General features: G+C 39.0%; 1 protein-coding gene across 1 annotated transcript in view; it reads right to left on the reverse strand.

Moving 5' to 3' along the window:
- Positions 1–15524, reverse strand: part of sntg2 (syntrophin, gamma 2) — a gene marked incomplete in the record, with an annotated part of 68976 nt that overhangs the window by 17318 nt on the left and 36134 nt on the right. The window contains 5 exon segments of the mRNA XM_035673379.1: positions 1267–1476; positions 1759–1830; positions 7713–7829; positions 8426–8464; positions 10207–10336. Of these exon segments, the coding sequence (XP_035529272.1) occupies positions 1267–1476; positions 1759–1830; positions 7713–7829; positions 8426–8464; positions 10207–10336 (568 nt within the window).

Raw genomic sequence — 15524 nt, forward strand, 5'->3', positions numbered from 1 at the left:
GTAGTCCCCCCCCCCAAGTTAGGAAATAGAATATCTGCAGTTGGCATAATCTGATTTAAATTCACATAACATTCCAACTTAAAAGTTGTCAGTACCTGCCAGTAGCTTTTAGTAGCTAACAATTAGTTAAAGTATTTTTTTTCCAGTATATACCTAGCTAACATTAACTAGTAAAGATGAAATTGCAGCAAAACATCCTGTCATTCATTTGTGATATATTTGCAAAAAAACATTACAAAGCCAGCCTGTTAAACTTGGTCACCTTGGTCAGGAGATGAAAGCTTGCTTTGTCGGTTTTCATAGCCGAGTCTATTTGATTTGATAAATTCTGAGACGAGCCGCAACTTAACCGCGCGAGTGAACACATGCCGACATACCGACATGTGCTGCCCTTAAGACTAAACAAGAAAACTTCAGACTTTATGCAGCTATACGGTATGCAATAATTAGTTTTGAATTAGTCGAATCATAAAATTGTATTAGGAACAAATTCTTCTTTCAGTACAAAACCAACTCACATGGATTTTAAAATCAAATGTTGCTATTGATGAAAGGCTTTCTTTGCTTGATGTTAAAAGCAGATTACTGTAATAACTTTTTCAGAAGCGTCATAATAAGAAAGACCCCATACGTTTTGTACAAAAAAATTACTTTTGTCTTGACACACACAACTAATTGACTCATTGAAGAAAAAAGTGCAGACATTTAAAATATAATTGGAAAAGCATCTTTAGAAGAGTCTTCTGATTATTATGGCAACTACTACTTATTTTCTCAGAGCTCGTTGTTGTGTTGTATCTAATGTTTCATTGTACGTACATGTAGGAATGGATATCATGTAAATTTAATGAGTTAAGTTAATGTCTATGGGTGTAGCTGTTCAGTGACACTATGAGTGTAGTGCTGCACAATACAGGAACACTTGCACAACTAAATGCAATTCAAAACAGTAAGTAAGGAAAAAAATACTGTATGTTGTATTTTGAGACTTTGTTAGAGCTTGTATTCAGCATAATTCATAGCTGCAGCTGTCATTAGGGCTGTTGGTGCCACTTATCTGCCCTTCTGGCTCTAAATACCACACTTGGTCTTAATTTCAACAAACATCAAATACGTCATGTCACCCTTTAAGGTTTGGAAAAAGTGTTGTGAAAGGGTCTCCTTTAATCCAAGTAGTCTTCAGCAGAAACCTGCATCTACTACAGATAGGATTGTTAGTTTAGCAACAGAACAATGTTAGAAAACGTTATATGTGGAAATACTCACTCGTATCCGCTGCACTTCCAAGAAGACAGCTCTTTGGAAGGACTTCTCCCAGATAGCCAGGTCAGTGGCCAGCTCTACCCTGAAGGTGTGGCTCTGGCTGTGGCCCACCAAAATGCTGAAGCACAGAGACTCATTGTCTTGCTGCTCAGGCGAATGCTCGAGCCCCAAGTAGAGCCTCGCCTGGAGCCAGCAGTCCTCTGCCATCCACAGCTGGAACACAAAATTTTAATTAGTACATGTTGGGGAATAGGTTTTGCTGTCTCTTCACTTTCTTAATGCTGGATTCAGTGGGTGAAATGAAGAGTACATTCCTTAATTCTCAGGTTAAAACGAAAAACTTCAGTGAGTGCATTTTCTGGTTCGTGAATGACCCCGTTTTGTAGACTCCCTGAAAATACTATTCTATCTGCTAAAGAAGAGAAAAACAGCCATCTACACTGAGATGAAAACTGTAGGGATACAATTTTGAACAGCACCCTGCTCTTAACATACCTTGTGGACCTTGAAAAGAACCTCATAGAGGTTATATGTAGTTTCAGCTTGTCCCCAGTCAGCAGCACTGATCTAAGAAACAAACATCAAGGAATGTGAGATGAAGCAGCGGCATATCAAAACAAGCTTTTTTGCACTTGTTAGCAGCAGCACCTCCTTATCCAAATACTAAATGCAAATGAAAGCTAGGCAGGTAGCTTAGTTGTGTGAGTGCCCGCATGACTGCCAGTGTCAGTGATCAAAATGGATTTATCCCGTTGAACTCAGCAAGTAGAAAATGTATCCACAAAGACGAGGGTATCCCCACGGTGTAACAAGTACAGACATACTCGCAGTAATATTTCAGTAACAACCATAGGAGAGAGATACTCATTTAAAGATCCAACATCACATTTGCTTTAGTACAGAGAACTGAGTAAAAACTGGAACTCCCAGGTTTAGGCAAGTAAAAACATTCAAATCAATCAATCATTCAAAATCACATTTGTAATACAGACATTTTGACAGGTTACAGTAGGAAAATGTAAATTATAGAACTAATTGCTGAATTCCATTTAGTTGCTTCAGGGTCCTGCTATTGTTCATGCTGGTTCACTGTCACACTGTTATGGCCTACTGGGACACTTGAAGAGAACCAAGCCGTTGTTGACACCTGTGTTTTTGTTACTATAACAAATCAAAAGGTTTACTGTGAGAAAGGCCTGTGAGGCATGTAGTTCTGCCATTGCTGTAATACCAGCAAGACAGAAGGGACTTTTTTTTTAACAGAGCAGAGAATAGAGCTAGAAAGAGGTGAAAAAACACAATAGAAGATAGCATATGCAGATATTATGGATATTCAAGTCATCAGGTTACAACGGAATAAGCATGCACCATACCACGCTGGTACATTTTTCATGATTTGAGCTGTAGTTCTTCCGAATGCAAACTATGATGACAACAACAACAACAACCAAGGATTAAAACATTTCAGGACTGTGGCAAATAAAATCAGACAATATCAGATCACTATCAGATACCCAACAATAATATAATGTGAAAATGATAATAATAATTATGATAATAATAAAACAGATAAGACATGATGGAAATAAAATGTGTCTTAGCATTAATAAAAAGCTTTTTTAAAAAGATAAGTTTTAAGAAGTTATTCGTCAGATCCTTAGGCAGGGAGTTCCAGTGCTGAGGGGCCCTGACTGTAAAAGCCTGGTCACCTGCCTGAGGATCCGAGGCTGCAGAGAAGCGATTCAGCAATATAACAGGAAGCTAAACCATAAAGTGCTTCAGTAAAATCTTAAAAAGAATTGTAAAACTTACATGCAATCAGTGAATTCAAATATGCAAACAAAATGACAACTGCAGTTGACTCGTACTATAGAGTAAACCCCAGGAACACGTTTTTACATTTTCTTAAAGACGGATGGAGGAAATAATGCGAGATTATAAGCAAATAATGGAGGGATTAATCAAACTGCAAGAATATATAAACAATAAAGCATATCATTGCTGAGGTGGAATGGAATAATTAAAGTGGTGCTTCTAACACGTTAAAATGCATGACTATGCTATAAGTTTGCAGCACGCTACACTGAGCAGTGGGCACATTTTTACACAGCACGCACACTAATGGAGACCGACAAGAGGCAACTAAGTAGATTCTGTTTTTTAGGGCACGTTTTATTAAATCATATGCACTAATGCTATCCTGGTACATATTCAAGTCCTCTCTAACTCACCTTCCATATTTTAACAAAAGCCAGAGGATAGGTCTGGCATTTCACAACCCACCAGCTGCACAAGGCTTTCAGTTCATGCAACCATAATATCAATGTCTCCACAATACATTCATTATGTTTAATGCAATCCGTTACAACTCTGGCTAATGATCTCACTAACACGTTGTCAACATGATTTGTTGGTCCCATTTGATTGGCCTGTATCAAGTAAAATAACACTCTTCATTTTTGCAACTGCTCTGCATTCAGATAAAAGTTTACTGCAGTTCTCACCTGCTCCCTCAAGCTATAGCCTCAACCTCAGAGAGACTTCAGTCTCTGCATCAGAAACAATCTTGCATTTCTTTGCCGGTAGCATGTTCAGCTTAACGAGACGTCTGACATTTCCTGCAGCATTTAGACAACTTCTACACCCTATATGATCCATTAAGGCCATTCTCTTATGTTAACAAGTGTCTTTACAGACATGTTGATGATGTTTAGAAAGAGCAATATTTATCAAAGCAGATTGCTTACAACTGAGTTTGCACTTTAGCAAACTTTTGACATTTTAAATCCAACAAGAATTTGGAAACTTTTTTGCAGAACAATGATAACTGAAGTCACTTGAGAAAAAGCAGACATCACCCAGAACACTGTTGAAAAATCTGGGATAGCCTTCTCTTTGCTGTGGCGATGCCCCTAGCAGAAGGCAGGCCGCCCCCACACAGGCCCGTTTGATGGTATCAACGTGCTCAGTTTGAGAGTCTTTGCTTAAACAAGGTCAGACTCTGCCCCTGCCACGGAAACAAACAGCTGGAGTGACCATCTCTAATCCTACATGCAGCATCGATACATAGAGGGAATTGCCAATATGTGCCATTCAGAAAGCCACGTCATATGCTACGCAGAGGAAGTCATCTGTGAGCAAACTGGAGTGCAATGCATCGCCCCACAGCAACCCATGTTGACCTACGTTAGGCATGGATACAAGAGTTGCATAATGCATCCACATTATCTTGGAGAGATGAAGCACTTCATTTTCTCCAAAGAGGCTGGTGTCAGTGGCATGGCAAAGGGCAGAATTCTCCATAGGAAATGGACTGCTGGCTGAGAACAGCTGGCCGACCCTCTTAGGTCTATGTCACAGAACTCAAAAAAGACTATGATCCATGTTAGAGGGATAGTTTGGCATTCTGGGAAATACCATTATGTACTCAGTATCAGCTATCAGCCGGTTAGCTTAGCATACATACTGGAAACTGGTTATATGTTCTTTCTTTATCTGTACAAACACCAAGTGTAAAAGTGTTAACATGTCGTTTTTATGTTAGAGGTTGTGCCAGGCTATTTCTTGGCTGGGAACAGACGCTTTGTCTTTTCATCACTGGTTGGCAGACAACCAGCAGAGAATGCAGGAACTTATTTCGCCCAGCTTTATTAAGCTAAGCTATCAGTTTACAAGCTGCAACTTCACATTTGCTGTAGGGCAGCCACCTGTCTCATATAATGCGCAATTGTCCCATATTGAAAAATATAATTCAGTTTCTTACTTAGTCTATACAGGACACAATTTGTCCTGTATTTTTGTGCACACCCTTCTTTCATGCATACACAAGTTTATTGTGAGACATATGGTTAGTACATAGTATTAAATCAGAATTTGTGGAAGAGAATGACACCATTATTGACCTGGTTATGGAGACTCAAAAATATGAGTTTAAAATCTTTATGACCAATCATCTTTGTTATCCTTGTCTGATTTCTGTTGCAAGACAAGGGTCAAAGGAGATGTTGCACTAGAAGCAGCAAAATATCCCTCAGGTACTGAATTTCAATGTTCAGGGCTTCCATTGCCACCATCCTGCTGTCACCACAAGATAAAAGGTACCTCTTGAGAGACAAGATCCTCAAAATGTTACAGATTATAGAACGTCACAAAGAGTGACAGAAAACACTTGGGAGTGCGACAAGGCCCAAAACACACAAGCCGAAGTCTGTCCTTAATGTGCAGCTTTGAACATGATTGAAATCCTGTTGTAGTCTAAAATGTAGAAGAGAAAAACAGGCTTGGGAACCTTCAAAACACACAAGGTGAGCTTGTCAAACTGTGTGAAAGGGTGACGAAAGCTCTCCAACAAAAGGCAGGATAGGCCAACAGAGACTGAACAGCTCACAATGTGCACACCCCCACCTTGGCACTGCAAATCACAGTGTCCAGAGAGTAAACGTGATTAACCTGCCGAAATATTTGCCAAATGAAGTAAGAAGATGAAAGAGGCACATTCTGCACTGTGGTGATTTTTATACTAATGGGAGAACAGAGCTTATGTCATATCACAAACAAACACAGCACAAAAGGCGACATCCTTTGTTCACTCTCCCTGGCAGTCAAGCGGAAGCATTATGAGCTGATGCTGGGAATGTATTAAAAAACATCTAATGGCCAGTGCTAGCCACTCCTGATTCATATCAGGTCAATAGAAAACATTTGATAAACTAAACAGTAAGGTTTTAGTTGCATTGCACACATTGTATCTGTTAATTCAATTTCTTTTAGAATAGATTAAATTCAGGCAACATACTGTCTGTCAGAGGTGTCCTGACAAGCAACTCCTAAAATGATTTAATTATGGTATGTGTCACAGGAGGTATGAGCGCATTATTGTCCAAAACCTGCCAGTTTAGAGGATTTTGCATCCCTGGTAAAAAAGTAAAATTTGTGAGTTCCTCATTGAATGCTTTTCTGGCAAACTGGTCACACGTAAAGACAATGAATATTAAACATATATTGTATTGTATTTATATTATATACGCTAGTCTAAATAAGTAAGTATCAGGAGTACAACGATAAGGGGAAAGGGCCCAGCTGCAAGGTCGACCTAGCAATAATTAAACCCTAAATATAAGGAATGATAAGCAAATTTAACCAAAATACTCACCATTACTTATTAAAACAACAAAAATAAACATTTATTTATTGTTTCTTGAGTAAAATATAGTCTGTTTCATAATGAAAACCCGCTCTCCTGATAATGTTATGAGTCATGCAACGTCAAAAATGAACCACAGCTGGCTGGTAACATGACCTAAGAAATGACTACTAGCTAATATTGGAGTGAATTTTCTTTGCTATTTCAGGACCTGAGCAACTTTTTTCAGTCAGCGCAGAAAGCCGCTCCCTTTCAGGCTGAAGAGGTGAACGATAGCCAGGAGGCTAACGTTACAGCTAACGTTACTAGCCGAGAGGCAGCCAGCGTCAGTGGAGGAGCCACCAGTGACACCACCAACTGTGTCCAACATGCAAAAACTCCTCAAGCTCCATACAAAAACTCATTAAATGTATTATCGGTTGTTATAAAGATTTAAGAATACTGTTTTCAATATCAAGCAGGGTTAGAATGCAACCAAAAACTATGACAGGCTGAATCTATCAGTGAGATCCAGTTAAATTAAGTTTTTTTTTTTGCAGGTTTAGGGAATATTTTCTAGAGCTGTATGGTGGAGTGACACTGGTGACATTGGGTTGGTACTGGTATGGTATTACATAGCTGGTATGAATACACCTTCCACCAGATCAGAGTGAAGTGCAGCTGGTATCAAGTTTGGTTGGAATAAAAAGCTGCTATCTCAAGGTCAAAATGGTGCATAATTACCAATGTAATAGAAACAGTACCATACCTCAGACATGACAAAACTCAAATCTTGCTTTACTTAGTAAGTAATAAGTAGTAATACAATGCATCCCCGGTGATACACGTTGAAAGATCTAATAAAAATCTGATTGTAAAAAGAAAATCAATTGTGTATAACCCTTGTTTCCCTGCCACATATCAGCCATGATCACAACAAATTTAAATTCAACACCAGTTACTGCGTGCCTGTCTTCTTCAATTGTAACTGAAGCATACAGTATTTTACAGCGGCTGCCAACTTGCTTCAAAAACACAAACCACGCAGCGCAGTGGGGGGACAATCACAGATCAGTGAGCAGCAGCATAAAACCATCACAAATTCAAAAAGCCTCTGAACAAATCCTTATGCTGAGCTGGTACTAATTGATCATTTGCACCATTTTGAGTTGAAGTTATGTAGTCCAGTGTGATATCCTTTAGATTTTGAACCCTTTCAAGAGAGCATAAAATTAAGATTTACCATTTCTTTACAGGTTTTATAGAGGTATGAATGAGAAATGAAAACTTTATTTAACTGTAAAATAAATGATAAGAGACTAATTACCGGGGGATTTCTGAAGATATGAAAATACGGTCCTCTCAGTGCCAGGAACTTGAAGGCTGAAGTTCTACCAGCAGTGCTACCCTCAGGGCTTTCACACGCCCAGCCCATGTGAACAATCTGCAGAGATGTAGAGGATGGCACAATTTTACAACCTTTTTTTTTTTTCTTTAAGTGAAAAATGTACACAATAGAAATCTGTACTTCCTCAATCAACAGACCTGAATATCAAAATGTGCACAGTCAAAGGGACTGAGTTAAAGAACAACACTGAGGCATCTTTGAAGTGATACATTTAAAAGATCCTTCACTGTACAGTGGTGCTGCAGTCTTAGCTGCAATGCAACAATTTACCTTTGATCTACCCCAGATTGACTTGGGATGTTTCTCTGCTTTCCTCTAAGCAACATATCTCTGCTACACTGCTTCCTCTGCTACATTTCTAAATCCTGAGCTAAACAATGAACATCATTTTCTACAAGCTGGTCTTGAATCCTTCCTCACCATCTCACCTCACATAATATGAAGTTTGAGGTTTTACCCAAACGGATGACACATCTAAGCCTGATGATGTTTATTTGCTCGTAATACTTTTAAGGAAAGAAGTAAAAACACCCAGTAAACTGTCACAGACCAAACATCTTATCAACATCTCGAACAAGGTTCCAAAAAGAAATACAGGACTGGTGGGTCGAGCTAGGCCAGTGTTGGATTACCTGATCATCTGAAGAGCAGTACTTGTTGATGATCTTTATCTAGGAGAGAAAAATGAAAAAACAAAACAAAAACAACAATGAGTAACGAGTGCAACCACAAAAAGCTGTTAAACATATCATTACACAAAGGTATTCTGTCCTCTTCAAAGAGCTGGGAATGAAACTGTTGAGATAGTCGTTAGTCATAACGCACACATCATCACACCCTATTTATACACCTTTTCTGCTCCTTGCCCAAATGTGCAGGTAAATCCAAATTTTTAATACAGATTTTCAATTTTCTGTCAATTATTACATTTTTGTATATTTTGTATATCTAATGTGTTTAGCTCAGCTCAGCACCAGCAAGGCAGGTAAAATGTGTTTTTTTTTAACATTTATTACTTGAGGAAGCTCAAACAACACTTTAAAGATAATGGCAAACATTAATTCAATATAATGCAATCATTCATTCAATCTCAAGTAATAAAATGTGTAACACTGTACTGTGTAACAGTAAAAACCTGTGTTGAATCTACTTCAAAGTGATTTAAGATGCAGGACCACTGAAGGCCACCTTGAGGCTCCAAAATATACTGTAAAGTCTTTTTCAAGTAGAGGGGATTTAAAAAAAACATGTGATGTACCCACCAAAGAGGAGCTAGCAAACGTATTACAAAGGCTGTTCAAAATGTTGTGTGCCTTTCTTTGCAACAAAATATTATTGTCCATCCAAAAAAAAGTTGTAAATTAGTGCAAAACATTTTCACACTGAATGGACCCCTGCTGTGTCAGTACATCACACTCAGCATGATGGCTGCTCCCGTCTCACCTCAGCTACAAACTGACGGTAAATTGCTACCTGAAATCCTTATATTATTAGGCACGAACAAGCTGCCCAACTCTTTCTGTTTTAGTCTTTCTAAAAGAACATCAAACAACATCAAACAGCATAAAGTAATCCTCCACCATGCCAGATGACAGTCATCCATATTAAAAACACATGAGGGACCCCGAGGGTGTCACAGAGTCTATTTAAAGGTTGTAGGTCATTAAAACAAAAGTTCCGCTCTCTCCCAAAGCGGGCACACAATTACATCCTGATTGGCCATTTAGCAATCACACGGCACGTCCGTAATTAGGTGATGCAGGCATGAATTAATCACACTTTTTAAAAAAGGCAGCTGTGCAATCGACGAGCACGGGCATACAGTACGTCTGCATCCTTAGCAAAAATGCATCACATCATCAGTGTGATAATCAAAGTGAAATAGGAGGAAATGAGAGAGAGAAGTGCACATGCCGAATGACTACTTAGCAGTCATTAATTAGGTATGAGAGAGCCTCGTTTTTGTCAGCAGAGGGGGAGAGACGCCACTGTGTCTCAATGAGTGCTTGTCAGGAAGGGTCTATTAGAACCACGCCACACTATCGTCTATGCGGCTGTAAAAAAAAATCAAAAGGGGAAAATACACGGAACAACTGTGGGCAAAACATATTTATTATGTTTCAATGTTTTCTTTATTAAGATGGGGTCATCTTTAAAAGATCACAAGTGGATAATAGGATAAAATTCCAAGAAAAATACCAAGTAGAAATAAAACTCGAAAATCTGAACCAACTGCATTCCACAATGTTATGCCAGTAAAATGTTACCGGATGTCACAAGAGTTCATTCAAGTTCTCACACATTCAAAATGATCACAAATTTGTGAAAATCACAGTTTCGCTTCCCACCTTCATTTTCAATAAAGACTCAAGGGAAGATCCAACCAGCCTCTAATGTTTAGAGATGGACTTACATTCTCCTGTGTCAAGTCATTGATATTTGTAGATATTGCTTGGAGCCAGTCTGTGCTTTCTGCTGCAGTGCAAAATTGAAGAATATTGGTGCTGGCTCCATCCAAGGCAAAGACTTCAAAACAGTTGGACCTGGAGGAGCATAGAGGTCAAAATTAGACAGGAGCGGTGCAGAAGATTGAAAGCAATATTGCACAAAGTGAAGCTGGAGCAGTTCGTTACTTCTGTCAAGTTACTTTGAGCTGTAAGACTGCTTTAAGAACAGTACAGCCTCTTCCATAAGCTGGATGGGCTTCTGACACCTAATTATAAAAATATCTTCACAACAGATGCTCTGGAGAGGGATTTCTTGACTCCTTACATATCCTCGGGAATGTCAGTAATTTTTGTGTGACAATATTTCTCTAATCATATACTTTCTGTGGTAAGGTTACAACGTCTTTTTATTTCTTTTTTTATTAAATTAAATTTCCCTACAAGATGAAAAGCAGAGCTGAGCTAATGGCTCCAATTAAAAGAAAGCATGGGCAGAAGCTCTCTGTGTGGCAGTGCACATGAATACGCTGTAAGCTGTAGCTAAAGTCAAAAGATTAAAGTTTGTACATTTTAGGAAATACACTTCAGAGGAGAAGACTGATGCCATTCTCATGGCTGTAAATAGAAAGCTATAGACAGCAGTAGTTTAGCTTAACTTAGTTTAATGACCGGAAACAGGAGAAAACGGCTAGACCGGATCTGAAATGTGACAAAATCCACTTACCAGCACAGCTAAACCTGACTAATTAACATGTTATAGCTTTATTATTTAATCTGTACAAAAAACAAAGTGTAAAAAGGTCGATTTGCAGTTTTTTTTGGCTTGGAGCAGTAACTTCATGGAGCCTCTGCTGGCTGCATGGCAACTGCACCGAGCCAATAAATAGTCACATAGAGGTTCTAGTAGGCATATTTGATGTTACCTTTGGAAAGAGCCAGGCTAGCCGTTTCCCCTTGTTTGCAATCTTTGTGCTAAGCTAAGCTAACCCACTGCTCGCTGTATCTTTATATTTAGCATGCAGATATATGAGAGTCTCATGTAAAGCGAATCCAGAAAGAGAATCCCAAAATGTCGAACTATCCCTTTAGCAGCGTTACACTGCACTCGTTACACTGCATTTCAGGAAGTGGCACTAAAAAGAAACACAAAGCCAAGATGAAATATCCTATACAATTTAAACTGACTAAATCCTGACAAATCTATTAAAAAAACAACTTAACAGAAATGAAGAAAACCCCACTGCATGATATCCCCAAACAAGCTAAGAGATGTCAAAATAATACACCTTGCACTTCAGGTTGAAAAAGCTACCCTTCACATACCATTTACAAGAATAAATGAGGATTTTATTTCCTTTTTGACATAATTTGGGTCCATTTTTTTTTATTCTGTCATGTCATTTGAGGGCCTTGGGGTTAAATGCAGTGCTTTACTAACAATTAAATTTCTCAGTCGATGGGGCGTTGATGAGGTCATCTAAGAGAGGTCGCACTCATCAGCAAAATGTGATACTTTTTGACATTTAATTTCAGTGCATTTTCACACTGCTGACACTTTTAGCCTCAGAGATAGTTGTCACTAAACAGGGAAGCCGTTTTAGGTGATGGTTAAGCAATCCCATTTGTCAGACTGGAGCAGCATTTGGAAATATTTCTTAAAGCTGGAAGAAATGTTGAACATTAGGCAGTGCACACGAGACGTGGGGAGATGTTGTGGACATGAGTTGAAGGCTGATGAACATAAAGACAATAGAAAAGCATTGAATGCGCAGTATGAAGACGTAAATCCTTTAAGACAGCTACTAAAGCAAACAGTTTCTTCCTCACTCACACACACAGAAGTTCTTGGAGGTTAGATGTTACAAAGTCAGCATTCCTAACAAATCCTCTGGTGAGCATGACTTTCATACTGTATCTGCAATAGGCTTGTTAAAATCTTATGTTCTGCTGCCTGTGTACTGACCCAGTGGCTCTCTTGGGGTGTTTTCTACTGGACTTAAATGTCGTTTTTTTGATTTAACAAGGGTGCAAATTATTTCTGTGTCAGTGCGCCTGACCCAAATTAGCTTTATGCTGTGATTTGCACGACTATAAAGCATCACTAATAGATGTTCAGAATTCGTTTTTAAATGCTTTGTCTTGCAAACAGAAACATCTCTCATTCTCTTTTAGTTACTACTGCAAAGATAACATGTACAACTGATGAAATGACATTAGACGCAGAATCTACAGCGTCAGTTAGATCCCTTTCAATTAATGCAAAGCCACCGAGAGCACGCAGTAATGGGGGGAAAAGCAAGAAGGGATGAAAGTGCAATGAATGAAGAGCTCCAAAGGCAGAGATTAATCAAAGCAACAAACAGGTGGTGAATCAATGTCAGGACACAACCCTGTCAGAAGGAGCTGCTAAAGCCCTTCCACCTTCAGTGAGCAGGACTGAAATCCTCACAGAGAGAGAGCATCTAGGGAGAGCGTGACTCTTTCATACATCTGCGCCGTTCGCACCGGCACAAACTATTGTGTCTTGGCTGCTGACTAGGTGGTAATAAATCCATTGAGACAGACCGGAGACATATCACCCAGTCAACCTGCAGGATGATACATGAAGAATATATGGGGAAATGGTGTTTTTGAGACGAATCCAGCTGTTAGTTATAGTGCGAATGGCAATGAGAGGGAAAATGTGACATGTCTACTGATTAGTGAGGCGGGAAAATAGGCAGGCTTTGAGGCATTTCGTTTTCAGCATAATTAATCACAGGAACATGTTTTTTTTGATTTCCTACCAAGAAATGCATAGATGTGAGTTTAACTTTGAATCCATGACACTAATCAAAACAGTATCACATAGCTGAAATAAAAACATGGGACTGGTTCATCAAAGTCTAATATCATATTATTTTAATTGGGTAATCTCTAGCTAACTAATGAGTGTATGCTTTTAGCTGAGAAACCAACCAACAACACTTGAAGCAGGCAAAACCCTATTAACTTAATTTGCAAGTTTCCTTCCCTTTCAAATTTTATCCGTTTTGACACCTTAAACAAAAGGCGGAGAACACCTCAATGACAGACTGAGGAGCTGGTCTGACACCTCAGACTTGCCAGGAAATCTGTGTAAAGGAAGGAAACAAGACCCGCTCTCTGCTTTTTTCAGAGTCAGCTGTACATGTGGCCTTGTTTTCAAATTCTTTTTTTAAACACCAACACAAGAACAATTCCCCAATTCCCCTCATGGAGTGGATTTAAATTGAGTAATCGAGAGAAAAACTTTGAGAAAAACTATTTGTCATCCCAGCTGGGAGCCTATGTACTGGCAAGGATCACTAGAACTTTGTAAAACCTTCTGGACACAATTCTGCAGTCCGCATCAACACTAGATGAGAACATGAGAGTTAACAACACCTTCCCTAATGGTAGCTCCTCATGCCTTACCCTGGAACCCTGGAGTTATACAGCAACAGTGACCTCAAATGACACCCTTCAGGAGTGAAGTGGCTTTACGGTACTTTAAGAAACCTATTCCTGCAGCTTGCGAATGTGTAGGCTCTTCTCCAACTTTCTATTTGCTGTTTAATGCATTTATTTATCAGAAAATATGAGGCTTGTCTGATTTTGGCAGTCACTACGGTAGCCACTGCTGGTGAGCATGCAAAACATGTGGGGCCAGTAGCTTGGTGACCCAGTGACTAGCAGGGCTAGCTGGTGAACTGCTAGCTTTCGAGCTAACCATTAACAATTAACCATTAGCACTTGTCTGTTTAATCCCCCTAGCATTTTGTTGCACACCATTTCTTTCAATAGTTACTGACAAAGAGCTAAAGCTGTATGAGCTAACAAGCTTGCTAATGGTTAGCAACGTGGTAGCTCATTAGTGTAAGTTGAATTCTATGAGTAATGTGCTAACTCTGCCTCCTTGAGTGAATCCTCTAATTGCAGCGATTCCACTGGAATTAATTAATTCTCTGCAAAACTTCCCCATTGCAAATAATAAGCTACTGCAAGATAATAACCAAAAGCCCCACACTTTTAGCTTAAACTGTTACAAAATGATTTATATGAAAAAATGGGTGCTCAATAGGTTTGAGTGTGAGAATGAGTTTCTCACTTCTACTGTTTTTATAAACCAGTTTAAGAAACTAAGAGTTACATTTCTGTTACCAGTTTGCTAACTGAGAAATACTTTACAAATCACATCTGGGATTAAAAGGCTTTGACACAGTACTGGATTTCAAGCTTGGGTCAAGAGATCTAATGCTTGTACAGCACAGATTTATTTCCCCACTGTGCTATAAATGAGTGATGGTGATACTGGCCTGTGATCAGAATATACTGAAACATGGTACAGCTAACTGAGAGGGAGCTTAAATAAAAGCAAATCATATAGAAGAATCTACAATCCTGCCTGCACTTAATATGGTGACATTGTGTATAAGCATGCTTGTCCCTCCACCTTAAAGCCTCTTGACTCTGTATCACAGTGCGCTGCACTCAGAGGCCAAACATTTCTCACTCACCATACCATCTTATACAAAAACAGAACGGGAGCAACACTGTATTTTATATATTTAGGCTCTTCTGCGGCACCTCTGCTCTCTGGTTCCATTTAAATACAGTACTTACAATGTCTGGTCACAGGACATTTTAACCTTAGCTATACCTCTTGTTCAGATTGAACTTGGTAAAAGTGGGTTCAAATATTATGCTTCATACAAGTTACATTCTCTTATTGAAGACAATTTAAAAGGTTATACTTGTGTGTTTGCAATCACACTTGCAAAGCTTTTCTTTATTGTGAAATGTATAATGTGTGCCTACGCTTAACCTGTATATCTTTATTTCTGTACAGTGAAAAAGAGATTTTGACTTGACTTGAGATCTATCTCTTGAAAAAGACATCCAGATCCCAATGAGACTACCTGGAATGAAACAATGTTCATAGGTATGTTCATAGGTGCCCATGGCACATGGGTGACATGCAACACTTGTCCTATGCCCCTAACTCCCCTAACTGTCATCTCTCACCTGTCATTTAAACAAATCATGTGCGTTCTGGCAAATGTAAATATTTCACTGTTTAAGCCCATTAAAGCTGCAACAACCTTCAGTTGTTGTTTGTAACTCACTTCTTTTAAACTTTTTCATGACACATTATTTTGTATGACAAAATGACAAATTTCTGTTGGCCCCAGATCATAGCAGTACTAGAGTAAAGGTCCAGTGTGTAGGATTGAGTACGGTGGGCGTGAAACTGAGAAAAATGCAAACAGCCCTATCCACAGCC

The sequence above is a fragment of the Morone saxatilis genome, unplaced genomic scaffold (assembly GCF_004916995.1).
Source record: "Morone saxatilis isolate NCDOM2014 unplaced genomic scaffold, NCSU_SB_2.0 Contig3, whole genome shotgun sequence".
Taxonomy (NCBI): domain Eukaryota; kingdom Metazoa; phylum Chordata; class Actinopteri; family Moronidae; genus Morone; species Morone saxatilis.